We start from the raw sequence: 27,563 nt of genomic DNA, 5'->3' as shown, positions 1-27,563 counted from the left end.
GAGTGAAAATGCTGACATGTGAGATATCCTCTTGTTTCAGAGAGCTAATAGTATTTTCTTTGTATTTATCCACCTGTCCATAGGTTGATGAAAAAAATGTTGGAGAACCTGGTTGGCTTTACGGAAGTTTTCAAGGACGTATTGGTTGGTTTCCATGCAACTATGTAGAAAAAATACCAGAAGGAGAAAAACCTTTATCTCCTAAGAAGGCCTTACTTCCTCCTACAGTATCTTTATCTACTACCTCAGCTGCTTCAGAGTGAGTTTTTGTTACATTTGTGTTCAAATTGCTTTTTCAAAGTTAAGGTAACATGTAATTTGCAATACAGTACCATTTGGCAATATAGAAAATGTAAATGCAGAAAACTTACTGGTGAATCTACCTGAAAGTGTTAGCTTGCATATTTTAAATATTTGATAGTCTGCTTCGCATTGCGTAGAATGATCTGTTTTATATTAATTAAAAACAAACAAACACTGATTCCGCTGAGGTATTTTAAAATAAAAATTGTCACATGTTAAATATGTCTGTGTTCAATTTGCAGACCACTTTCACCAAGTAAATCTGCGGAAGAATCTGATTACCAAAACTTACATTTTTCTAGCCTGAACGTTAATACAGCATGGCAACAGAAATCAGCTTTCACTCGCACTGTGTCCCCTGGATCTGTTTCACCCATTCACGGACAGGTATATTGTGTGAGAGTGGAGAACTTGCTGTTCACGTAATGACACTTTTTAAAGAAAAAAAAAAAACACAAACACACTTTTCTAATTTTTGTAGTACTGTGTGCACTGAACAGGCTGGGGATAAATAAACTAGACTGAATTCTCCACTGCTGTCTATAGACATAATTCCATACATTTCAGTGACTGGTGACCAAGAATGTTCAGGCAATGTTTCATAATTCTGTGATTGTTTACACCTGTAATTAGACAGACAAGATATTTGTAACAAGTAAGAAACAGAATGGAGAGAGTGTTCCTGAGTCAATCACTTATATACGAGAATGTAAAGCATTGTCCAGGCAAAAAAAAATATTCAGCCAACACTTAGGAATGAACTTGCTTAGACTTCATCAGCATATGTTTATTTTTAACACTTGCACCAGTTAGGGGTAGTATGGTCAACCAACATCTCCACTTCTGTCTTAACAGGGGCAACCTGTCGAGAACTTAAAAGCACAAGCACTTTGCTCTTGGACTGCAAAAAAAGATAACCACTTGAATTTTTCGAAAAATGATATCATCACTGTCCTGGAGCAGCAGGAAAACTGGTGGTTTGGGGAGGTACATGGAGGAAGGGGTTGGTTTCCAAAATCTTATGTCAAGCTCTTACCTGGAAGCGAAATCAAGAAAGAGGAGTAAGTGTGCCTTCTTGTTTTGTTCTAAAGTTTACAAAAAGAGGTGTTTTAGAGTGCAAAATCCTTGCAGTGCTTTAAAATGCAGATTCTAAATAATGTTTATAATAGACACTATGCCGTTTTTGGCCTTCATTATTTCATTCTTGCAAGCCAAGTAATGCTGGGCTCACTACTGAGTAAACAGACAGTCTTCCAAGCTGAGTGCTGTGAAAAGTCCATGGTGTTTGGTCATTCATGAAGTGCCAGCTTTCTTTTGGTTCATTACCAAGTCAGATCTCCTGCAGTGGATTTGCTTTGTGCCTCTGAAGGGTGCCAACTTCTAAGTGACCTACAAGGAATTCCTTAACGCTCAGCATTAAAAGCTTGAAAGGCACATCTTACAGAAACAGTGCTGTTTTTCTTTCTTGGAAAGATCATTATGTCTATTCTAATGCCATCGGTAACTGCTCAGGTAGTAATTCAAAGCCTGGTTACTGCTGTAGCAGCTGCACCATTGTGTGTGAATTGTTTTTGTCATGTGTTACGATGAAATTTCTTAGAAATACTCCAGTATGAGAATTTAGACAAATTTGTTTTGTACTTCTTTCAGATAGCGTCATTTGTGGAGATACCTTCTTGTTCTATAATGCCTTTTTTTTTTTTTTTTTTGAAGTGTGCTGTGCTCTTGGATGCTACCCCCATCTTAAATACCCGTAATATCTGTCACTGTTTGACAGTCAAGGAAGCCTTTGCTAATAATTTAGAGGAAATACCAGCTATAAGACAGCTAAAGTGAGCTTAGTCTCATCCTAATAAAGAGATTTTTTTCTTGGTCAGACTTTTTAGTTACTCAAACTTTTTTTTTCTTTCTGCAGGCCAGAAGCTATTTATGCAGCTGTAAAGAAAAAACCTAATACACAGTCTTACACAGTAGGAGAGGGTAAGACTGCATGAAATGTATTACTTAATGATACACCATTTCTGCTTAACTGCATGTGTCTAAGCTTAAATATACGAAAAATTTCTGAGCAAGTCCTTTAATGTTTGTCCAAAAGATCCACTGCAAATATTGAGCTATTATTATGAGAATCCTAAAATAAGAACTTGAGTAAAATTTGTAACTAATTAAGGTTGAGCATAGGCATACTGTTCTTGTTTGTTGGGTTGTGTGTGATTGCTTGTTTGTGTAGGGCTTATGCTCCAGTAGTTTATTTCTGAAAATTAAAATGTCTCGTACCCATAAGCTGCCCTCTCTTCCTGCTGTTCTTTACTGTACTATTCTGTGCTGTAGAGATATGAGAAGGAACTTTAGTCTCCAGAATGTGGATTATTCTCTTTTAATCAGTAGGGTGTAGAGAAAGTAAGTATTACTGCAGCAGAATTTGTCAGAAACACTTTCTAAGCCTTTTAATACAGTATATTTCCGTTTCCCCAGTTATTTTTTTGTTCCAATTGTGTTTTTCACTTCTGCTGTATTAGATAAGAATGGATTTAATCAGATGTAGGTGTGGCATATACACGCCTGCTACGAAACATGGAGGTAGGGTGGAGTACTTCTTACAAGAGATGTAAGTTCTCTAGCTGTGGCCTACAGGCTTATCCACAGTCTGTTCAAAGGGTAGTAACTCTCACTCTGCCAAATAATTTGTCTGTAAAATGTTGTGTACGCTTGATTCAGAGTTGTAAGCATGAGGCCAGCTGTGATTACAATCAGGCAGGTAGGCTGATGTGCAGGCTTGCTAAGACGTGATCCACGCTATGAACAAACTGATGAACTTTGATATCAAAGGTACTTTTGCTTGTGTCTGATGTACTTTTATCCTCTTACCTATTCTCTCCTCCTGTATATGTACTGTTTGCACAGAGTATGTTGCGCTGTATTCGTATTCAAGCTCCGAACCTGGTGACTTGACTTTTATGGAAGGAGAGGAAATTCTCGTGACCCAGAAAGAAGGGGAATGGTGGACAGGGAGCATTGATGACAGAACTGGAATCTTCCCCTCCAATTACGTCAGACCAAAGGATCAAGAAGTGAGTTCTTATTTTGAGTCTTACTTAATGCATGATGCTTTCTCTCAATTCTAGTATATTTCTGTTATCAATACCTACCTATTAAATGCTGATTTTAATCAGAGATTAACGTCCTTCACAGAAAAGAAGACCGTAAAGCTTGAGTCCTGAATCAGAGCTCTAGCCACAGTGTCACATTGACTGTCTCAGCACAGGAGCATGGTATTTTGTTAAATGTGGCCTCAGAGTTAAAACCTCTATTTTGTTTTCACATGCTTAAAGATGGTGCAAACTCTGCAAGTTTTATTGCATATTAAAAGAAGCTTGTTTTGTCTTTCTTGTAGGGTTCTAGTAATGCTGGCAAAACTGGAACAATAAATAAGAAACCTGGTAAGTGTGTTATAATTTCAACGTTTTGGACTGTTTTTAAAGTGATGATGAGTGGTTAGGTTCGTAGCAGTGTTTTAATGGCAGCTAGTGTGCTTACCTACAAGATATGTACCAGTGTATTTCTGTGGAAATAACTCTCATTGTAACAAAAAAGATAACAAATGCAATTAATATACTATCTTTTCAGAAATTGCTCAGGTTACCACTGCCTATGCTGCCTCAGGAACTGAACAGCTTAGTCTCGCTCCAGGACAGCTAATACTTATTCTGAAGAAAAATGCTAGTGGATGGTGGCAAGGAGAGCTGCAGGTAATTAATTGGAGGAGACATAATTCTGATTCAATGAACAGCAATGAGGCGATCTTTGGTTTCATTTGAAAAAACAAGTATAGTGTTCTGAAAGCTGGTTAGAAAGTTGTGGTATCTCATTAGAGACTCTTCATTTGATACATAAGTGCAATTTTCATAGAGGCCTACTTTGGAATTGTGCACTGAAATCTTAACTGCACTCGAAAACCTTGAATGTACACATGTGCCAGAGCATATCACAATGCAGTTTTATTTGAATTCGGCTGGTTTATCCTCTAGCTAGAATTTACCTTTTGAGATGTTTAGTGTTTAACTGGTGTTGGAAGACCAACTTTCTCTATTCAGTAGGCAATGTTGTGTGATGTATTTGTTGCATTTTTCCAGTCTGTAGACTGTTGGGTTTCTTGTGTAATAACCATTTAAATGTTTACAGGCAAGAGGAAAAAAGAGACAGAAAGGATGGTTCCCTGCCAGCCATGTGAAATTACTGGGTCCAAGCAGTGAACGAACCACATCTGCTGCTCCCACAGGTGACAAAAAAATAAAAAGATTTTATTTATATTTCATTTAAAGTATTTCATGTAACTGCTTTGGTTGTTCAAATACTAATCTGAATTACATCACTAGCTTCCTGTGCAGCACTGCAGAAGGCAAAGTCCTAGTCAGAATCTGGGTCTTTTGACAGACATGTCCATTCAGATACTATCTCTGACCAAGAAAGGCAAAATCTGATGGCTTCTTAATCAAAACAGTTCTTTATGAGGTCCCTGCCTTGGCTGGTACTTAGCTACCTACCCTACAACAGAAAATCTCAGTCATACAATGATGTTTATATCCAGAAATCTATGAGGATCAGCACTCCATCTTTTAGAGAAAAGCTTTTTAATTTTTCTGAACACCCTGAAGAGCGACACTCTCCTTGTTTGGAAACTCCTTTTTGCCAAATGCCAGCAACAATCTTACAGAAAATCAGCAATCATTAGCAAACACCTTAGGATTATACGTACCCTTCTTCCTAAAAAGGGAGACTGAGCTGCAATTTCCACTAGTTTTTTTCATTTGGATGGCTGGCTACAAATGAGATTATTTCACAGAAAAGTATTTTTTATGGCTCTGCATGCTTAAATTGTGCTGTTCTCTGCAGCTATGACTTGCTTATACAACAGCTTCCTGGGTATTACTGGACAAAACTTCCCTTTGACTGCATTTGTAATTCATGATCTGCTAATGTGTGTTTCCTCTTCCTTTGCTGCATTTTGCTACAAGTATCAGCTGTAAGATAATCAAAATCACCTTCCCTGCCGAGCCGGTGGAGGAGAGAGAAGTATACCTGATTATATTTTAAATGTTTAGAAGGTTGGTAGATCCTAGTGCTAATGGGAATAATTTGCTACGTAAGTGCATAGATGGATATATAAAATGAACATAAATATCTCTGCCTGGCCCAGTTCAAAATCTGAGTAAAAGAAAAGGGAGAAGAGTTCCGCATCAAGATAAGATCATCTCTGGTATTTTTCTTATGTAACAGTTCATGTGACATTGTTGTTTCTTTCCTGTGACCATGTAAAATACTGAAAAAGTAATACTTGTGTAACAGCATTCTGCTTTGTTTTTTCTTAATAGTGTGTCAAGTGATAGCAATGTATGACTACATGGCAAACAATGAAGACGAGCTCAGTTTCTCCAAAGGGCAGCTAATTAACGTGCTGAGCAAAGACGATGCTGACTGGTGGCAAGGAGAAATCAGTGGTGTGACAGGTCTCTTCCCTTCAAACTACGTGAAGATGACCACAGATTCTGATCCAAGTCAGCAGTGTAAGCAACATTTTTCTTAAAAAAAGCGTTTTGTTACTTGATTTCAAAAGTGCATTACTATTCTTTTGCTTTGTGTTTGAAATTTAGAGTTCCATGCATCAACTGAATTTGTTGGTATTTTAGTCTTTCTTTAAATACCTTACTATAGTACTAAGTGCTTTAAATACTTTTCTATTTAACCTACGAACAACCATCACGCTACCAACCAGCCAGTGTGTAATAGTAAGGGTGCAAGGGTGAGCTAAAATATTTGATTTGATAGGTGATCTCCTTCCATTACAGATGCTGATGTTTGATAACTTACACTGACTGGGGGTCAGTGCAGGTATATTACACTTGGTTGTAGAACTTCATCGAGTTTTATAAAATATGAAAAAAGTGTCTCTTGTAGTCAACTTTACCTTACATTTAAACTATTTATTGAATCAGTAGAAATAACCACAGAATGGATTAAAAAAAAAACAAACACAAACACAGTCAATTTTGCACACAAACATAGTAAATGTTTCTGGTCTCCCACCCACCCCTCTGTTGTTTTTTGTTGTTGTTGTTTTGTCCCCTCTCCACGGAGAAAATTACTGCTGTTCTTGCTCAGCCAGCTTTCCATCCTGGGGCACTGTGATTAAATCAACTTTTAATCAGCCTATAACATTAGGTGTTTGGTCTGAAAGTTGATCCTTTCACATACCAAGCCTCCTCCCTTCACTTGCTGTTTTTCCCTAAGCATCATTTGTATTTTTCACGGTATAAAGACGTGCATCTGGAAGTCTGCTTGAGTCTGGTTAAAAGCTAGTCTGTAGGACCAGTTTACACTTAAGATTTTATTAACTTAGCTGTATCGTTAGAGAAGAATTCACAAACTTTGATTGGGAAGATGAAACATTTTCCCTCTGTAGCTTGCTATGGTACCAGGTCAAAATAAAACATGCACCATTCTTGAGGTTTTTGGTTAAATTACATCTGTGCTAACATTTTTGGTAACACATTGATGTGTTGTTTTTTTATTATTATTATTTTAAATGCTTCTGACTGGCGTGGCTGTGATGTCAAAAACTTCTGCATTTAGATTGAACCTAAAGTACATTTGATTAGACATATCTAAATGACTGAAATATTCCTCTAATTTTTTTCTCTTTACATAGAGACAAAATCTCAATTTGGAAGAAATAGTATAGACTAAATCTAGACAGGCCATGAAATTAAGGTTAATGGGAACATTTGATGTCGTAATCTTTCTCATTATTTAAGTCATTAGATTCTTTCTGAGACTTCAGTGTTGAGGATTAAAAATATTTCCAGCCACATACATTGTGGCTGTGTGAAGAGAGTTGTCCTTTGAAAGCATATGGACAAGGCCAGCCAGTGGCAGTCAGCAAAAAGCAGATCTCATCTGTACTTGGCTGTTACAGTTCTGTTTCTCTGAGAAGTTGTTGTCTTCTTGTCTATGAAGCAGATCTGCTGATGCTTAGTTAAGAAAACTTGCCTATTGATGAATTAAGAATGTGTTGAAAATCTAAACAAAAAATTCTCTGAGTATTTCAAATAAGCCAACTCGTGTATCAGTTTTGTGCTAGAATTTGTCAGTCTTGTGTAGTGTTAAAACAAGTGCATCTGGAAATGTCAGGAAAAAACAGCAGTATTCTATCTAAACCCCTCTCAAAACCAGCATGGCTTAAGTGCAGCATCACGCAAACACCATTACACAGATTTCTGTGATGGCTCACGTCAGCTGGGCTGCTTCCACACAGGGTGAAGTCTGAGCTAGTAAGTTGTGGTAGCAGTAAGCTAGCGCTACCGTTCTATAACCATAGAAATAACTAAATATGTACTGACCGAACTTCCACTTCCTTGGATATTTTAAAAAATATTTTTTGCTTATACTGAATTGTAGTGCAGAAGCTATTACTGGTATTCTTGACAAATTGGTAAGGAATTATCCCACAGAAGTGTTTCTGTGGTCTTCTAGGGACCAGTTTAGACATATGATAAAAATCAGTATAAATTTTAAAATGTATTCTCATATTTTGAAGAATTCTTAACCTAAGTATTGTAATGCTTTTGTTGACAAATACCCATTTCTCTTACTGTCTCTTCTAGCCAGTCAAATGTAATCATATTTGAATGGGAACAGGCAGATAGGATTTACTCAGATAGGTTTGTAGCTTATGAAAATTCTACTTTTCCCTCTCAACTCTGTTATATGGGCCACCTTTGTACCCAGAGTCTTACCTGGATTTTTTTACTTAAAACTGTAATGGCAAACTTCCCTAGCAAAGCAGTAACTTAGCTCAGTTCTTCTCTTCATTTGCTTAAATAGCTCTCTGAGCAGAATAAGCTATGCTGACAGGATGACCTGTCTTGGAGGTGTAGCTGTACACTCTGGCATGGGGTCTCTGCAAGAAGAAGAAGAAAAAAAAAAAAAGGGTATCACAATTCTGTAAGCAGGTCTCTTTGAAGCCCAGGTCTTGGTAATTGCAGAACAGGGAGCACTGAGAGTCCTGCTCTCAGTGACCTTGGTGATGGTTAGAGCTACTCAGGTTTTAATGACATTTTAATAGCTCTTATTCTAATGTTTGCCCCCCAAATCATCCTGATGCAGATAAAGACATGCAGGAAGTTTAAAACATAAATAGCTATAGGTTTACTTACAGGAATGTAAGTAATTTCTTTTCTTTGAGTGCTCACCCATCCATTGAGGGTCAGGTCTTACGTGTATTGCCAGTGTCTGTGTGGTGCATCTCTACCAGGCTTTCCTCCTGCTCTTCCCAGGGGATGCAGGTGGGTCAGTGGGGTGCACTGACCACTTGACAGGTCTTTCTGATGGCCTGGCCTGATCTGGAGATAATTCTGTCATTTCAGACAAACTTCATCTGCTTTAAACAGTTTAAACAGTTGGTCTTAGGAACTTGTTCCCTCCCTTATATGTTGGCTTTTTCAGTTTGTTGTCTTGTCCATGGGACCAGCCTGAGCCTTTTCCTTGTATTTTCTTTAGCTGCGACTTTCTCCCCTCATCCACCTCAGGCAGGACAAGTGGTCCAGCTACATTGGCATACTTGGCTGCTGGATGTCTTTTATATCAGAGATCTGCTTGTTTCCTCAGACATATTCTTGCTGAGAGCTGGCCAGCTCAGCCAGGTAGCCCTGCCTGTGCTCAGCGTGCAGGGCATACACAGAGCTCCTCTTACCTGAGGTGTCTGAGATTTGTCTTTCATCAAACTGAAATACACGAGTTCTTTCTGCTTTAATGTATGCATAGTTCTTGTTTCTGTCTGTTCTTTTTCCTTTTCATAAACAGAAGTTCCTCAGGCATCTAAATTATTCCTTCTGGTGCTTAGACGTGAGCTCCAGGTAGTCCCCCGCTGCTTGATGAGCACCACCTTCCCTCCCCAAAATCTCACTGCTGTACCTTCTGTCAGTGCAGTGGCTTTGGGTGAAGATGGTTAGACTGGAAGCACTGCAACAACAGATCCTTTCTCCCTAGACTGCTCTTGACACGTATATGACAACAGTGTGAATTTCCTTAGCAACACACTTCGTGGTTTTAGTAATACCAGTGGATCTAATTTTTTCCCTCCCCAAGCCTTACTTGTATGTGAGACACATTAGAGAGTTAGAGACACGAGGCAAGTCTTGTCCTTTCAACAACTTCTTTCCAGAAGCTTATTTCTATGCATGAAAGATCATAATTCCTGTTCACCATTGTCTAATTAGTGAAGCTGACTCATTTTCACGGGTGTTCACACTGAAAAACCAACTTGTGCACCGACATACTTGGGACAGGTGTGTTTCTGTGCCTGCATGTGGACAATGCTCTGGAAGGACTCAGTGTTCCTCTTACTGGCTATAAAGTAAGGGGTCGTGATATCACTGGCTTTGAAGTGTTGCATGTCGCAGGTCTACATTCACTTTTTAACACATGAAGGCTAAGAAGATATTCTAAGATTTTGTTCAACAGCTCCAGAACATTTCTTACCAGGGACCAAATATGAAATCAGCCTCTTCATTTATAGTCATGTTGTCGTTTTGTGTTTCAGAAAAGAATTGGTAAATCAGTCAGGTTTGTTAAAGCTTCCAGGTTGAACGCCTGAGGTCTGCACCACTCCTCCCACAGGATGTGCCCTACGTCTGCCTTTACCCTGATGTAGCAGTGCCTCTTGTAGAGCCCTTGGTTTCTGACGGGAATGTTAAGTGGTGGGGGACCTCCTGGGCAAATACTTGCTAGAGACAAGGTTTTAGGTCATTTCAGGATTTGAGCAGAGCTGAACAGGTTCATTCTTATGTACCGATATGAATAACACTTAAGCTTTTCTTTACAAATTGACTTTCAATCTGCTTTTCTAATGCCTTATTACAAGTTTTTCAGGAGAAATCCTGGCTTTGTTGAAATCTCAGGGAATTTTGCCATTGCCTCTTAAAAACAGCCCAGGGGTTGACCTTGTGTGTTAAGTCTATGTAACAGAAGTCTTCCTTGAGAAGAAAAGTGAGTCAACTGCAGTGGTTTTGAGTCAGTGATGGCTGGTCGCAAGTACTTAATGCTGGGTGTGTTTATAAATACCAAACTGCAAGAGTAGAAGCCGTTACGTCTGTTTCAGAAAGCTGAGTGTTAGCCATTCCTTTCTGACCTTTGTGGTGTTGTTCTGTCTGTCCATAGAACTCATATGTTTCACTCTTCAAATTTATGTTCATTTTATCCTTCATTTTTTTTTGTTTTTTTTAGGACCCAATGTTGTCTTCCAGTGTGAAAGCACCTCAGAGACCCACTATCCAACTTTGACTGTAGCGTGGAGGCAGGGTGGCCAGCCCTGCTCAAAAATCCCTGAAACAATCCTTTTGCTTCGTTTGAATGTTAGATCCAGTCAAGAAATTAGGTTTCTGTGGGTTTTCTTATAACATTTACCGTTGATTTGTAAAAGGAGAAAGGATAGTGGGTCTTTGTGTGGCTTTCACTGCTGTTCATTCTTGTTTCCTTTAGCATTTTTCTTTGGCATTGATAATCCTAGATCATTAGCATGCATATCAAGTTATCGTTTGCATGGTGGGATTGCAGACACACAAAGACCCACTATTTGCACAGTTTATCTGAGCTGTTTTGAATGGGCAGTTGTGTTCTTTTAATGTTGTAATGTACATACTTTGCAGAATTAAAATGTTCACTGATTACTGTTCTAATGGATTTGATTTAATCTTCTACATATTGAGCTTTTAAAATGACAGCCCGTAAGGCTCATCCAGAAACTAAACCCTACCTGTCTGTACTGCTGGTGGTCACTGTGATTACAAACATGCTACACGATCTAAGATTTAGATCTGCCGCAGTCCAGCCTTTAAATACCCTTTTGACTGGGGAAAGAAATACTAAGCATAAAGTGGAAGATACTTTTTATTTTCTTCCTTCACTGTAGTCCTATAGCAGGAATTCAGGTTGTTTTGGCTTGATAAGGTGTAGCCCCAAACAACCTCCTTCCTTGATTCAGTTTTAGCAGATAGTGAATGTGTGCTAGCTAGTGCAGTAAGTACTCGTACTGCCTCTGTGCTACTAGACCGTTGCCCTGCTCCTTTTTTTCACTAAATAGTCACGGTACTGAGTGGTGGTTTTATCTCGCTACAGTCTTCAGTGACTTAAAGTACCAGCTGAAAGCTGCTGCTCTTCTATTTGGTAAATAAATAGCAGCCTAATACATAGGCAGCCTTGGTAAAGAGATGTCAGAAGAGAAACACTAAGAGACACCTGGAGCTGAAGGCAGAGAATTTTGGTTTAAAAATGGACCTATATTCCTCATCTACAAAGGGGTCCTTGAAGGTACAGTTACGGCACGCTAGCGATACAATGCAGTAAAGGTGCCCATATTTTTTAGGATGGGGAGAGAGAGGGAAAGGGACTTCAGGACTATAACCCTGATATTCCTTTAAATAAAAGGATTAATCAGTAGCAGACTACTCATCTGACGAAATAGTTCTTTGATACTGTAACAACAGGATCTAGTCACACACAGTATTTAATTTAGTTGGTTTCCTGAACTTGGTAACAAATCAGAAAAGGTCACTTATGCAATCAGAAATGTTTACAAACCACTGTATGTTTACTATATTTATATATATATGAATGTCGTGAAGGTACTATCAGGAAAAGGTTAGTCAAATTGCAGAGATTTAAAAGCCTTTCTCCGAAATTTCTATAGAAAAAGTGGAATGTTACATATTTAATATACTTTATCAAATGATGTATATGTGCCCTTTAGGTCAGAGGTATATCTTTTGTGCAATACAGACTACAGCAATGTGCCTACAGAAAACTACAAATGGATTTTTATTCTGGTTGTATTTTGTCTAAACCAGTATTTTGTCATAGAATGAAATGTTACTGTAGGCGAATAATGTGCTAGATAATTTCTCCAGTATTCTAGCTGACTTGTTTTCCTTTTGAAACTACATTTTTAAACATTTCTGCTAAAATATGCTAATCACTCTGAATTGCCTTCTCTTAATTTCTGGTTTTGAAGGTCTGTTAAATGCAGACTGAACTTTGTTGTGCTACACCAGTGGCATCAAGCAGTCAGATTCTCACGTTAGTTTGAGAATTAGGTGATCTTACGAATTATCCCACTTCCAAGAGGCACTGTGAACCTGTGGGATTTAAGCTAAACTGACTTCCCAATGTTCAGGGTCAGTTTTCCTGGAATGCCAAATTGCTACTCACTGATTCTGGAAGAAGAAAAACAACTTCACAACCTATCTGGGATGATCTGGAAAATAGTATCATGGCATTTTCCACAAATGACTGTTGTTCTACCCATTTTTAATGATACAGTAGGAGATTAGGGTAGTATCAAGTACAGTTTCACACAAGTAGCCCTGTCGTTGGGTACGTAGATATGAGCATTATTAATTATTGGAACAGCTGCCCCTCAGTTTGAATTGATGAGTATTGCGATATAACTTCTGATGTTTCAGTGTTACTTGACTATGCTCTAAATTCTCTAATAACAGTAATAATAATAGTAATAGACTTGATTATAATGCTGATTGAAAGAGACAATGTCCCTGCCATTGGTATTTCTCTTTTCAGAAGTCTGCCTAATACAGGTCAAGCACAATCACCTGAGAGCTCTGCTCTCCTGTCACGTGCTGGTGCAGAAGGAATCGCGCAGCTATATCAGGCTGTCAGTAGGAAAGGCTATGCTGAGGATGTGCGTACTGCGGGATTTTAAAGTAATATTCTCTATCAGCAAAGAGGTGCAGCTAATAGAAGCTGTATTTAAATCAGATTTTCTGATTTTAAGATGTCAAATCTTTGCTGATTGTGTGTAACCCACTATCTCCTTGATAAATGACTCTCGAGTGTGGTTCAAGGATTGTCCCAGCCAGCCAAGTAAAACTGGTGTTGAAGTGCTCATCCTGGATTTGGGTGAAGACAGTTCAGCTAAGGACAGGGTGAAAGCTAGGGATAGTTCTTGAATTGACAGATGTCTCTGAAGGCCTGAGAGTCTAAGTGTTGCTCAGAGCCACAAGATGTTAAAACTGAAGCAAAATAGGACATTGCCTGCAGCATAGCACTGGCTTAATGCTGTTTCCTACGGGCCAGCAGAGAATGGGGGCCGTTGTTTAACTGGGTGTGAGAATGCATATGATGCTCTAAGTGCACAAGAACAAGGACTGAAGCGCTTCCTAATTTCGTAATTGTCTGGTTTGCATCAAAACCTACAAAAGCTTAGTTTTGCAAAAGCTTGATTTCCAAAGCTGAGTTCCTGCTCAGCGATTAGATCTGTGCAGGAAAGTCTTGTGCGGCCACCAAGACCCGGTGTGGGTCTGGGTGTGCGAGTAGTCAGTGTGAAAGCAGAGCGCTGCGCTTACGTCGTCCTTACTAGTGTTGTAGTTAGGAGCACAGGAGGCATAGAGCTCCACCACAAAGTTACATGCTAACACTCAAAACACCTCCTACCAGCCGATGACCACGTATCCCACCTCAGTGCTTTGTCAGATCGTATCCCCGTGCAATGCTTTGGGGTCGGGGTAAAACACCTGTACATAAGTCTGCTCGTAGGAACGCTGGCGAACCTTGGCCTGTAGTCGTGTTGGGAGCTGCTGCAGGGTAACGCTACTTTGATGTAATGAACTAATAAACTGCTACTTAATGGTGTGTGCTGCCTTAAAATTACCTTTTGTTGTTCTCTTCAAGCTAGAGTATTAACGTGTGGGGATGGTTGTTCAGACATGCAAACGCAGGCTGTGCTTAGCATGAGGCAATTGTTCATCTTTGTTTTCAAACAGAGTTGTAAGATAACTATGCAAATGTACTTTATTAAAGGGACGCATAAAAGGATCTAGTTTGTCTGTTGTGGTTTTTTTGTTCATCGGAGGAGGTTTTTTTTCCTGTCTCAGTAGTTGGCATTATGTTACCTGGGTCTGTGACACAGCAGCTTAGTTTTGCTTTTTACCTCTTGCAAATTGAATCATTAACTTATTCGTTTGTAGTGGAGAGAGTAAATGCACATAGTGATTAGGGGAAGTTGGATACAACTAAGATTATGTTTCCTGGGGCCTGATGGAAACCGACCTTTTCAAATTCGCTGGATTAGTTTCTTTCACAGGTTCCAGGAGGCACAGAGGCTACTGAGAGCTACAGGCAGTGACAGGAGTACGCTGCAAGTCGAGTAGCCTCTCGGTGTGCCAGCAGAGCTGGGAGAGCAAGAGATGTTCCCCGACACCATCGGTCTGTTGGCTGTAGTGAAGGGGCTCCTTCAGTGCTGCTCCATGCTGAGATGTGCTCTTGCTACGGTAGCCTGGGAAAACAGAGGCAGGTTAATACAAAAAACAAAAGCCTTATCTGCTTTTTCCAACCATATCAACTGGTTTGAGCTAAAAACAACCCCCCAAAATCAAAAAATCCACAAATCTTAATCCAAGCTATCTCCTTACAAAGGGAGTTTACTAAAGTAGGCCACATCTGCCCCTAAATAGTCCTCACTAAATGACCTGGCTGTGATGCCTCTCAGCTTGCTTAGATACAGACAGATCCTTCAGGGAAGGTGCTTGAGCTCATGTCTGAGGCTCAAGATGTCTTTCCAAAGCTGTCATTTTTTTAAATGTGTTTTTTCATTGTTCATTGAGTGGGCAGGTTTGTCAGGGAAGCAGGCAAAGCCCGTGGTGCCTAAGCAAATCTGGGCATCTTTGAGAGCTTTGTGACCGTCTGGTTTTTACCTCAATTCTTTGGAACTGGCTTTAAGTAAAGAATTTAAATTCACTTCCCCTTTTTGAACAAAGGAAAAAATGATACATTTTTTTGAAATGGTGATAGATTTTGTTCATCTGTCTTTTACAGAAGGGTTTCTTCAGAAAGTGTCATTCTTCCCCTAGAACTTACCTCAAGTCCAGAATATGTCGGTAATTTGAAAGGTCCCCTCTGCCCCTGGTTTTCAAGTGTTTGAATCTTACTCAGCATAGAACATCTCTTGACTACGAAACTTTAGCTTTCCAAGCAGGGTTAACTAAGTTAGTAGCAAGAAAGTATTTCTTGTTCAGGTAGATTTGGAGAGGGAAGTGTAGTTTTAAGCATAAGTTTAGAGACTGGGATTTCCTGTTTATAAACTCTCCAGCTCATTCTCCCCCACCGCTGCGAGACAGCTGCTTCCTCATCTTGGAGAGCAGAATTTAACACAAAAGGTACCACAGCCGTGGTAGGCATTGCTCTGGGTACGCCCCAAGTTCCAAAGGTACCAGAATGGCACCACTGGCTTCACTAGACGTCGTTCTCAGGAGGGAGCTAGGCTTCTTTGGACAGCCTGGGGCTGCTCTCGGTGGACGAGGCAGGCTGGATCGCCCTCCAAAGGTAACGTAAACTTCTTATCCAGTCAGCAGAGCGAGGTCAGCCCGCAGCGTGGGCAGCTGTGTTCCCCTCCGCAGGCTCTCTGAAAATCCTGCTGCTTTTACGAGCTGTATGGGGAGCTTGGGACGAAGCTTCACAAGGCAGAAGCCAAGGCAACAGCTTTCTGCTGCCAAAAGAAGGGCGGTCCTCTTGCTTCCACGCACATTCCTGGCTACTAGACTAGCAGAAAACTACTGTTTTCCTTTTCTCCCTCGGGATTCCTTTTCTGCCAGGGTGTGAGCTGGGCGGCAGCTAAGTGCCAGCAGCGATGCAGGGAAAGGAGGAACAGGAACGTGGGAGTAGAGCGGGTAGAGCTGCAGGCCCACCTGTGCTGCACCAGCGAGCCAACGGGTTGCTGTGGCCACTTTGGAGAAAGGTTGGTGAGCGTGTCAGGCACATCGCTGTATTCCTTCATTCACCTGTCTTCCCTTCAGATCCAAAGGCCTAAATTTGCCTTCTAAAATCAGATGTATGGATACCAAGCTATGTTTTTATGCCACTACCAACAGAGCCATCAAAACCCAGAGCTTTTTGGCTGATCTAAATGTAAAAGAACATTCATTCCCTCATCCCGAAAGCTGACAGTCGAAATGCAAGGTTAGGACAGGGGCCAATTAAGTGAACTGTGATTTTGTACCTGACAACGAGCTTTATAGATCAGATTATTTTAGGTGCGTATAAAAGGTGCGTTTGCCTCCCAGAGTTTGCTTCAACTTGACTTAGCAGGAGACAGACACAAATCCAAGAGTGTGGGTGGTTCAGACAGTTGTGGTACAAGCAAACAGCACCGGGAGCTTCAGTCCTTTGCTGCCCTGGTTGTGGGACTGTACCTCGCAGTAGAAGAAAGAACCACGTGGTCTTGCTGGGATCTAAGGTCTAAGTCTGGGCAAATAAAGTCTGGCTACCGTGCAAGGACGTGACAGGCCTAAAATTAGGACTTGTCAGTCATAGGAACATTCAGGACCGCTTAGCTGGGCTTAAATTCGGTTCTGTACATGCTAAAGAATGACACTGGAATCCAGAAGTAGCTCGTGTTGACCAAAGTAAAAACTGATGGATGATGAGATCATAGGAATCAGTTTGATCTATAACTGTACTCCCTTTTCTCTTCTAATTTTGGCTTGATTTTAACTTTGGAAAAAATTAAGTCTAGAAGCAGTGTTCTCCACAGTTAGAAGAGCTGCAGTCCCAGATCCCTTCATAAAAGGTACTATTTTTAGTCTTGTTTGAAAGCTTAAGATTCGTGATCCTTCTGGAGGGTACAGAGGAGAAGTGAAAATCCCTCATTTTAAATCTAGCCGTTGTCTTTACTGTTGTACTCCTTTGTGTTGCCCCAAGGGTTTCCCCATTAAAATACTTTGAGTGGTTTCCTAAAACTTCATCTGACAAGTGTTTCTCCAGTGTAGCTGCCTCTTTTGCTCAAGGATGCTGCTGCTTCCAAGCAGCTTGGTGCCAACCCAACAGGAAGGACACAAATCTGGGAAGTTCACATTCAGCCCCTGTCACATCAAGTTTAGCAAAATGTTCCCTGTTATTTGGCTTTTTTTTTTTTTCCTTTTTCTTTTTTACAAATGTATTACTTATTCATTTTCATGTCATTGTTTAGAGGGCTCTTCCCACAGACAAGTCTATAAATCAGCAGCAAACGGAACGAAGCCTCATTCTAATGCCCTGGGGGCGTTAGGGGAGGTGCGACCCTTGGGGCTGTAGGTCGTGCTGCCTTTCTCTACACCTGTAAACTGTCAAAGAGTCGTCATTCCTCTAGAAACACTTGGTCTCAAAGAGTTGCTGCAACGTTCTTTCTGTTATCCTACATAATCCGGTTTAGATTTGATCCAAATCTGATGCAGCCACATCAAATGAGAGATGTACGTCCTTAAATACTCTGTAAATGGTTCTTTTTTTCGCCCGTTATTTTGCAGTACTCTGCTGGCATACGATGGCCAACTGATGGATCAGAGTTTGACTTCCCGTACTCTCCTTTACCTGTCTAAATACATTCACTACTTTGACTTTGTTTTTACCAGTTTTCATTTCAGTCACTAAATTTCAAGCACTGCGGTCGTGTTGACTAACGTGTAATGAAGAGAGAAATAGTGAAGCTGTGGGCTCTGCATGTTAGCATAGAAAACTTGGGGTTTGTGTCACTGGATGTCTGTGTGTTCCTCTGCATGATTTGGATTATTTATTATTTATTAGTGCATAAAAATAATTCAGCGTATCCCTGGCTCATTTGGTTTCTAAACTAGAAAAAAGTTGTGCAACTCTGAGGTTTGCGCAACTATGAATTTTGCGTTATGCATTTACAAACTCATGCTGGTGGTTTGTGGAGTCAATTAATAATCAAGGCAGAGTGTTTTAGAAATGGGGTGGAGATTAAAGGTGCAATGTCACGAATCAATACCAGACACGTTCTGGATGACTTCGTCTCACAACAGGCATTGTGTAAGGTAAGAGAAAATCACAGTTTTGAAAACAGCATTGCAGAAAAGGAGAGGGGGAAAACAAACATAAGATCGATGGAGTTACATGAAGTCAGGAATTCTTATTTGCATCACAGTACGACATAAAGGGATGCTCAAAGAAATAAAAAGGTGACAGACTGAAAACTGGGACAAAGGGGGGAGGGGGCCAATCACTACACCGTGGTTTCCTAGCTATTGAAACCCAAAAAGGAAGAGCTGTGTGTACAGTCTGAGTCATGGGCTGGTGTATGTTGATGCAACTTTGTTGGTTCATCAGATCCGATGGCAGCAGTGGGATCTAAACTCCTGGCTTGCTTCTTGTAGGGTGTGCTGATCTCCAAAGCCTTGATACTATGCAACCCATGGAGAGGAAAAGACAGGGCTACATTCACGAACTCATCCAGACGGAAGAAAGGTATATGGACGACCTCCAGCTTGTCTTAGAGGTGAGATGTCTTGCACGTGAAAACGCGTTTGGAAAAACACCGCCTGACTTTATTTCTAGAAGCAGGACTGCCCTGCTAGGTGGGACAGTAACTGGCCGGCATTAGAAGGTCTTAGGAGTCTAACTTGGTCTCTACATAAAGTAACTGGTGAAGTGTTAAACCTTAAAACAGAGCGAGTTGTTCTGGTACCTGGAGATGTTGCACAGAGAGTCCCTGGCGGAAGGGGTAGCTCTACGTGCTAGTTGACTGTGACCGCTCAGGGCACGGGACAGGTGCGATGTGTGAGTGCAGTTTGTGACTCTGGAATCGCAGGAATGCTCTTCGGCTGTATGCTCAGCCCACGGGTCCCAGCGCTTGTCCCTGCCTCACAAGTGGTGATGCCACTGTCAGAACGAGGTCACACGTAGGAAAAACAGGCACGGCTGTCACAAGAGCGGGAGAGGAATTGCTTTTAACGTCCATGAAGATGTTGGACCCTGAGCATTCATAAAAAAGCAAAATCGCTGCTAATCTAAATGAGAGGAGACTGGGTGGTTTTGTCTCTGCAGAATTGCTCACCTTTATGATTTTGTTTTTGACCACAGGTTTTCCAGAAACCAATGGCTGATTCAGGCTGTCTCACAGAAGGGGAAATGGGGCTTATCTTTGTTAACTGGAAGGAACTCATCATGTCAAATACAAAGTTACTGAAGTGAGTACTTACATTTTTGTCTTGTAAAGTAAGAGTTCACTTAACCTTTTATGTTTTCTTCTTCCCCTTTATCCTCTTGTTCCTTGCCTCAAGATGTTTCTGGTTTTACAGTAAATATTTCTGTCCTTGCTGATAATTTGCTGGGTCTTATGTGCATTCAGAACAGCTAAAGGCATTCAGAGCATCTCAGAAAGAAGGAACTGTTACAAGAGAGAGGCAGGAATAAACAGCAAGAACCGATGCACATTTACTGTAGTATCTTGGAAACAGAACCCTGCAGAAAACAACGAGCAGGCGAGGTATTCTTCCCAGCTCTCTGCAAAGCCACCTTCTGTTCTCTAAAAATAAACTTTAGCCCAAGTGGCTAACAGTGTATTGTAGTGGGATGGTGCTTGAACACAGCGACTGATAGCAGTTGTCCCAGAAGCCTCAAAGGAGCGTCTCGATCACACAGACCCTGGCGGGCATCTTTCAGGCCATGCTGAACTTCCTGCAGCCTGAACTTCTGAGGCTCGCATCCTTTCGTGGCTGCGTGTTGTAAGAATTTTGATTTAGGTCTTGCAGCAATGCTGGATGGTGATTTCTTTTCTCTTCAGAGCCTTGCGAGTGCGTAAGAAAACAGGAGGAGAAAAAATGCCCGTGCAGATGATTGGGGACATCCTGGCAGCAGAACTGTCCCACATGCAGGCCTACATTCGGTTCTGCAGCTGCCAGCTTAACGGGGCTTCGTTGCTGCAGCAGAAAACTGATGAAGATGCTGATTTCAAAGACTACTTAAAGGTATCTTGTTCAGCAGCTTTCGTACCTTCTTCTTTCCTCAACGACAGGAGCCTGTCTAACCAGCAGTGACCAGATTGAAATAACCCAGAGAAGCAAAATCGTGCAAAAATAGGCAAGAACCTTCCATGGATAACACTGTGTGTGCTTTTTATATGTCTTTAATGAGTGCATTACTCCGTTTCCCTTTCTGCCACTCATTCCTTCAGTGTACTGGTTAACCTTATGAAGTGCCAGTGCCTGTACCTTCCCAAAATATATGTGGTCGAAGGAGTCTGTAGAGTTAAAACAAGAAAGCTGCTGTCCCAAACACGTCATGCAACCTGCAAACCAGTGGGGTGTGCGCAGGGTGCCTGAATGGTGGGGCTGCAGCATAAAAAATCAATGCAGAAATAAATTGCTGCCATGTTGCAGCTGATGCCAGGGCTTTGAAGAGAGAAAAAGGAGGTTTTAAAGGAGAAATGCCAGAACCTTTGACATCAGGCTTTTGGTTCTTTCATTGCTTTGTGGTTTGTTTTTTCAACCTGAGCAAGGCATGTTATGTCAAAATAAAAGCTAGAATGGTTTTGAATGTCAGGACTCCACGTGAACAATGATGCTACAGCTTATTCTGGCAAAGCACCTGAGCACAATGACAGTGCTGGCTTTCCTGTTTGTTCTAGATGCAAGTGAACTGTGTTGTTTGCTGACCTAAAAGCCTAAGATTTCTTGGAATGCCTGAAAAAAGTAAATCTGATCAGACTCTTTTCAGTGCAGTGAAGCAACTGTTCCTTGATGAGTAATGCAATGTAATTAATTCTCTGGATTGCACCATAGAAACTCGCCCTGGACCCTCGCTGCAAAGGAATGCCCCTCTCCAGTTTCCTCCTGAAGCCGATGCAAAGAATAACGCGCTATCCTCTGCTTATAAAGAGTGTGAGTACCCGAAGTGAAGGCTTGGAGGAGAATGCTTTTGATTTTGGTCTGTAAAGCAAAAGTAAAAAAGCATTAGCCCTTTACAGGGACTTCTCTGAGAGCGTGGAGAAATAGTTCCTTCGCTTTATCTCTTTTTGTCTTGGTTTCTCCCATTTTTTCTGCTCCAGATTCTAGAGAATACTCCAGAAAATCACCCAGACCACAGTAACCTCAAGCTTGCCTTGGAGCGTGCAGAGGAGCTGTGTTCTCAGGTTAACGAAGGGGTGCGTGAGAAGGAGAACTCGGACAGGCTGGAATGGATCCAGTCCCACGTCCAGTGTGAAGGTCTTGCTGAGGTAGCTGCACCGCTGCGCTGTACGGGAGGGGCTTCTGCTGTTCATTTTGGAAAGGCCACAGGGGGGAAATGGGATTGCTTGCTCACATCGTTATTGGAACATGATCCACTGCTGATCCCTTGGCAGAGAAGCTTTGATTCTGCCCACAGCCATAATACGACGAGCGCCTGTTGTTTGTGCCTGATTTTGGCAGTGGAGGAACCTCCGTTTACCAGTGTAAAACTAATGCTGTTTGGACAGCTAAATGAACAGAACAACTCGTGACTCTGTGGGCTCTTCTTAAGTCTACCTCAATTAAGCAAAAGAAGAGGAGTTTGAGCAGTTTGAGCAGTCTTCACTGTGAGGAGGAGCAGGGACTGATGCCTGTGTTAATTTGCTGCTGCTAACAGGTTTTTGTCTCTCGTAGCAACCGGTTTTCAATTCCCTCACGAACTGCTTGGGACCACGGAAGCTCCTGCACAGTGGCAAGCTCTACAAGGCGAAGAGCAGCAAGGAGCTGTACGGCTTCCTTTTCAACGACTTCCTGCTGCTTACCTACATGGTGAAACAATTTGTCTCTTCCGGCTCCGATAAACTGTTCAGCCCCAAATCCAACTCCCAGTTCAAGATGTACAAAATGGTGAGTGAGATAAGATGCCCCGTGGTCATGTTGGTACGGTGGGACCTGGCTGCTCCTGAGGAATGCTGTTTTGTCTGCTGGGATTCGCTGTCTGGCGCTGTCTGTCTGCTCTTTTGCTGTCATACAGGCATGTACTGGCAGACAGAACATGAAAATGTCATTTGGTTTAGTCCCCTGAAAAGGATGGGCTTCTTTGTCTCGGTTGAATGAACGCTTCCTTCCACTTTGTGCTGAAGGAGCAGAAATAGCATCACGTCTACACAGCTGCTGCTGAGAAGCTGAGCGCCATGTTCAGAAACAGGAGCCTTAACTTAAGTTTGGGAAAGTTCTTGCACCCACAAGAAAATACTTCACCTTCTGAAAAAAGTAGGAGGTGCAGCATGCTCATGCCTTTTTAAAGTGTGCCTGATTGTTTAGGTCTCCAGTGGCTTGAGCTGTTTTTAAAGTATGCACGTTTGTTTAGGACTTCAAACAGTGGCATGAGCCACGATTTTTAGAACTTCAGTCTCTGTGTCCACACAGCACACGCTCACTGGTCAGTGTGCTCAGTATTTTGGAGCTGGGGAGATAAAGTTCAGCAATGGGGCTGTTTTCAGACGGAGAACCTGGAAAATTGCTCCACACAGGCAGGATTTCCAGCTCCACGCTACAGCTCTGCTTACAGTCTTGCCCCTTTCACAGAGCTCTAAAGCTAGGAGGACAACATGGGGCTTATTGACAGAGTAGATTTTTCTCAGTCCGTTGTTGCAACCTTTTATGGTGATTGCAATCTGGTTGTTCTTCCTGTGTCAACTTCAGCTTTCCCTACAGAAAAACCTTGTATTTAAATATCCTTGTCAAGTTTCTGGTGACACTGCTACAGTGACGTTTGCTTTCCTTTCAGCCTGTCTTCCTTAATGAAGTCCTCGTGAAATTGCCCACAGACCCTTCAAGCGATGAGCCGGTTTTCCACATATCGCACATCGACAGAGTTTACACACTTAAAACCGACAACATTAACGAGCGGTGAGTAGTGCAAATGCAGGTGTGAGATGAACCTTTTTTGAACGTGGCTGAGGCTGTTTCCAGTGAGCAGGCAGGAGGCTCCGAGCTTACGGAACAGGGTTCAGCCTCCCAGTCAGGACATGAAATTCCTGACTCTCGTTTGAATTAAAGTTTTCTTTCACTTTGTTCCGCTTGTGTGGCAGCTCTTGCAGTGGAATCCAGGTTCACACCTACTGCTCCTGGCTGTAGACAATAGCTTATGACTGCGAAGTCCTGCATCCCCTAAAATTCTTCCCCAGTCCTGGTTAGTCTTTGATGTGACCCAGCAAACTTTAACAAAGCAGCAGTTCCAATTTCATTTATTTAGGCTGATACGGAAATGTGGCGTAAGATTGAATCCAAAACCTCTGTAGCTTTAGTCCTTGAATTAACTTGACCTGTGATGCCTCTGAAATCCAGTGTTGAAAAAATGGCAAAAGAGGTTGGGGTAAAGTCACCAATAATGAGGAGTTCCCTGCCTGTGGTACAACCCTCACCGTAGGGATTGCTCTTTGCAGTACTGCCTGGGTCCAGAAAATCAAAGCAGCATCAGAGCAGTACATCGAGACCGAGAAGAAGAAACGCGAAAAGGCTTATCAAGGTACTGAGTTCCTATCCCCCTCTCACCTCCCCTCAGCACAAAGCCTGTTCTGGAGGATGCCCCAGTGCCTGTGTGGGATCTCGCAGATCCCCAGATCAATTGCCAGTTTTTCTGGTTACAACCAATCCGTTTATTTCTGACTTGTCGTTCCCAGCTCGCTCACAGAAGACCTCAGGAATAGGACGCTTGATGGTGCACGTGATTGAAGCAACGGAGTTAAAGGCCTGTAAGCCCAACGGTGAGTGTAGGCAGTAACCTCAGAGTCCTGCAATGCCTGGCAAGGCTCGCTGAGAGCAACCTGGTGGTTTGAGAAGCATTGTGCAGGTTTCAGCTGCAGCTTCAGAACAAACTAGTCATTATTTAGCTTCAGAGAACCGAATGAAGAAAGAGCTCTGTGCTGCTCTCCGATTTAGGGATTGGGTAACCCCACATCTTCTGGACAGTGACATAGATGTGTGTCAAAGCTGCCTCCAGACCAGGAGGGAGGTTTCTGCACTGCTATTTCATTGCTGCCTCTGTATTTAGGGAAGAGCAACCCCTACTGTGAAATCAGCATGGGCTCTCAGAGCTACACGACGAGGACCATGCAGGACACCTTGAACCCCAAGTGGAACTTCAACTGCCAGTTCTTCATTAAGGACCTGTATCAGGATGTCCTGTGCATCACCATGTTTGACAGGGATCAATTCTCACCCGATGGTAAGTGTGTGAACGTTTGTTTTAGTAAAAGTGTGCGTTTTTGTGACTTGTGCTGCACAGTTCCTCACCCGTGGTTCCAAGAGCCTGTAGGTACACTTGCTTTCTGAGAAATGTTGTGTAAAGATTAATTACTGAAGAGGTTGAATAGCCCCAACAGTCAAGATTTGATCCCACTCTGGCTTTTGTTTCAGAAACAGAAGTATTTTTTGTCAAGCTGGAGAGACACAGAAACTGAAAGCAGAAATTTTTCTCTGTCATTGTAGGCAGTGCCTAAAAATAACGTGTTAGGTTATATTTGCACTGCAATAGCTTGATAAGCTTGCTTTTGTTTTCTTGGAAACTAAACACATTTTTGGCAGTCCATAGCCTCTCGTCTTCTATAAAACGTTAAGTGCTTCTTCAAAGCTCGGACACAGGGTTAATTACTGCTGGTAATTAACTGGTACTAGGTACTGCCTTGAGCCAAGCTGACGTATAGCTTCGTCTTTTCTCCTTCGAGGTAATGTGTTTGCCCTCTGCAAACACACTTTCTGTGGCTCAGCTGACGTGTGGCTGCTGGTAGGCTTCTTCTCCCAGCTGGGGAGCTGATTTCCTGTTAAACACACCTTGCAACAACACTCTCTCATGCTTATATATGAAATGGCCATGAAAGAGCGCGTATCATTTCTGAATCGGACCCTATACCCCCTAGCGGCATTATTTGTTCAAGGTTGTTGTTCTTGTAAAAAGAATGACATACAAGCCTAATTACCAGTTGGCTGAACCCAAATATTTCATTTTTTATGGTCCGTGTAGCACTGCAGCTGACTTGTAAATCGGTTCCATCACTTAATTCTGACATGGAAAACATTGGAAGTTGCGTTACTGACAGGGATCTGTATTTTTAAAGCCCTTGGATCAAACTGTAACATAAAGGCATATTTTCCATTCTAATACCATAGCACTTTTGTCTTCTACAAAACCCTTTTTTGTCACTGCTGGCTGATATACAAAGAGCTGGGGGCCACTCAGACAGGAAGCCTGGGAGCAGTGCTCTAGAACTGAATTCCTTTGCCTATGAGCTTGCTCTCTCTGTCGAGATTGTCACTTGTCATAAATTTTAATTGTTGCAGAAAGGAAAGTTCAAGTGTGATAGTACAGAGACCTTAATGATAGTAGTACAAGATGACTGACCAAAGCTACAGGGTGAAATCAAAGCCTGAGCTGTAAGGAATGTGCACGTGACATGGAGAAACAGTCCATCAGATCACACTGTCACGTTGTGCTGGTCTCCATACTACGTAACCCTGCTGATTAACCTCATGCTTTCAGATTTTCTAAGCTTTGTGCCTTTGCTTAATGACATCTTTACTTGTTTGCCCAACAGATTTTTTGGGTCGCACTGAAGTTCCAGTAGCAAAAATCCGAACGGAACAAGAGAGCAAAGGCCCCACGACTAAACACTTACTGCTGCATGAAGTCCCAACTGGCGAAGTCTGGGTCCGTTTTGACCTGCAGCTTTTTGAGCAGAAAACACTCCTCTAAGAACACTTTTTTAATTTATGAAGGACAAGTGAAGCTGACAGATTGAACTTTTTCTTTGCAGAAGATTCTTTGCCCTAAGCTGGTTATTAAGCAAGAATTCCTGCTGCTTCCATGTTCCCTCTCAGTTACTGTTTCCCTTGCTGCGTTCAAAGTTGTTGTTGATCTATGCAAACACAGATGTTACTGTATGTACAGTACTATAGCTCAGTGCCTTTTTATTATGTTGGAATATGTTGTTTTTGGATGCCAATGTTTCCTTTTTCAGGGCCATAAGAAGTATTAAGTAGAAATTTGGCATCAAAATGTGTGTATATTTTACCACTTGGTCTAACATATAGACTGAGGAATGGTTTAGTTTAGCACTAGAATCATTCCGTTTAAAACCTGAAAAGTGATATCCACTGGAATCTTCCTGCCTCAGGACGATAGTTGTAAGGACTAAATGCTGAAGAAGCCTTAGCACTGGAGAGGTCTCCAATATATTGTATATTCTGTAAGAATCAAGTGTAGTTCTTTACTTGACTTAGTTCTGCACTGAAATCAGTAACTGCAACTTGATTTTTCTTTCTGCTTCTGTTTGGTTAATCATTCTCTGCTGAGACAATGTGGTTGTAGAGAGTAACTAGAAAAAAAGTATTTTAAATACTGTGACCCACAATGATGTGGAAAAATATGCCTCCGGCTTTTGGTTTTCCTAAATGTAAGTTATTTGTGTACATTTCCTTGGTTTTGCAGACCTCCATGTGAATTTTGAAGCTTTGACATTGCCAACATGTATATAGAGAGTAAAATATAAGTTTAATGTAATTTGTCTACAGATGTTTATTGATGCATAGTGATTTTTAAGAAGTATATTTTATTGTACAAGGGAATGTGAAATAATGAGAAAAAGTTCTAGGATTAAATTCAATAAAAGTTTATTAAAAGTTTAAAAGGTTTGGTTAGGGGAACTGTTAGCCCAACGTGAGTCTGTAAAATGAGACAGCCTGAAAGCAAAAACTTTCTCTGGGCATCAAAACCTGAGCTGATTGGAAAAAAAGGTTTGTAAAGGATTTGATACTTTGTAACCATTTTACTGCCTCCTTTAACTGCTTTGTTGAAAAAGCACAGCATGCAGTTCTGGATAGCGCATGCCCTTGTTTTCCATGGGTGCTGCAGTACCTCCCGCTGTCAACAGATACACACTTGACTGCCATCTGTGTACCCTCCTGTTACAGGGCTGAGTAAACCTCTGTTACTTTTAACAGTTTTCTGTGGTTCAGTATTTCTAATCCTAAATAAAACTAAATCTTGGCAACTTGATGGAGTGTGTCTATACAGTCAGTGGGAGACTGGAGCTGCTTCTGTGCTCAGGCTTTGATATCAGAGCTCCTGTGCATCCACAGCAGCAGGGAGACAAACACCACAGTGGACCCCAAACTACGCTGTAGGGCCCGTAGCAGCGTAGTGTCTTTTGGGCACTCCAGCACCCTGTTGCTCAGTGCTGGCTGCCATTTTGTTCAAGGACACGTACCGTCTCCTCTAATTATTTCCTGCCGTCTCTGAACAATGTGTGTATATGTTAGTCTGACTTCAAGCTTGTGTGCTACAGTAGTACCCTAGCACTATGTCACAAACAACATTTTGCAGTGCATTCACTGTGGGCATTAAGATTTGCACAAACAAACCTTTATTTCTGCATCGGTGCTTTCTAAGCAGCTCTGTTGCACACTTGTGCAAACCATGCACATTGGCAGGAG

General features: G+C 41.7%; 1 protein-coding gene across 6 annotated transcripts in view; it reads left to right on the top strand.

Annotated features, from left to right (window-relative positions):
- The window catches only part of ITSN2 (intersectin 2), a 79,713-nt gene extending 52,591 nt beyond the window's left edge, over window positions 1–27,122 (top strand). For 4 of the 6 annotated variants that reach the window (XM_035322166.1, XM_035322170.1, XM_035322168.1 and 1 more), the window contains 20 exons: window positions 84–259; window positions 546–690; window positions 1,159–1,364; window positions 2,219–2,283; window positions 3,208–3,374; window positions 3,698–3,743; window positions 3,931–4,052; window positions 4,486–4,582; window positions 5,673–5,867; window positions 18,519–18,640; window positions 19,225–19,331; window positions 19,928–20,111; window positions 20,925–21,023; window positions 21,191–21,358; window positions 21,765–21,977; window positions 22,861–22,982; window positions 23,519–23,601; window positions 23,756–23,839; window positions 24,127–24,300; window positions 25,667–27,122. In XM_035322166.1, the coding sequence (XP_035178057.1) occupies window positions 84–259; window positions 546–690; window positions 1,159–1,364; window positions 2,219–2,283; window positions 3,208–3,374; window positions 3,698–3,743; window positions 3,931–4,052; window positions 4,486–4,582; window positions 5,673–5,867; window positions 18,519–18,640; window positions 19,225–19,331; window positions 19,928–20,111; window positions 20,925–21,023; window positions 21,191–21,358; window positions 21,765–21,977; window positions 22,861–22,982; window positions 23,519–23,601; window positions 23,756–23,839; window positions 24,127–24,300; window positions 25,667–25,824 (2,733 nt within the window). In that variant the 3' untranslated portion in view covers window positions 25,825–27,122. The remainder of the gene's footprint in view (window positions 1–83; window positions 260–545; window positions 691–1,158; window positions 1,365–2,218; window positions 2,284–3,207; window positions 3,375–3,697; window positions 3,744–3,930; window positions 4,053–4,485; window positions 4,583–5,672; window positions 5,868–18,518; window positions 18,641–19,224; window positions 19,332–19,927; window positions 20,112–20,924; window positions 21,024–21,190; window positions 21,359–21,764; window positions 21,978–22,860; window positions 22,983–23,518; window positions 23,602–23,755; window positions 23,840–24,126; window positions 24,301–25,666) is intronic. The other 2 variants (XM_035322169.1, XM_035322172.1) reach the window with 1 other exon arrangement.
- The last annotated feature ends 441 nt before the right edge of the window (window positions 27,123–27,563 follow it).

The sequence above is a fragment of the Oxyura jamaicensis genome, chromosome 3 (assembly GCF_011077185.1).
Source record: "Oxyura jamaicensis isolate SHBP4307 breed ruddy duck chromosome 3, BPBGC_Ojam_1.0, whole genome shotgun sequence".
Classification (NCBI taxonomy): Eukaryota; Metazoa; Chordata; class Aves; order Anseriformes; family Anatidae; genus Oxyura; species Oxyura jamaicensis.
This window is presented reverse-complemented; position numbering and strand designations above follow the sequence as displayed.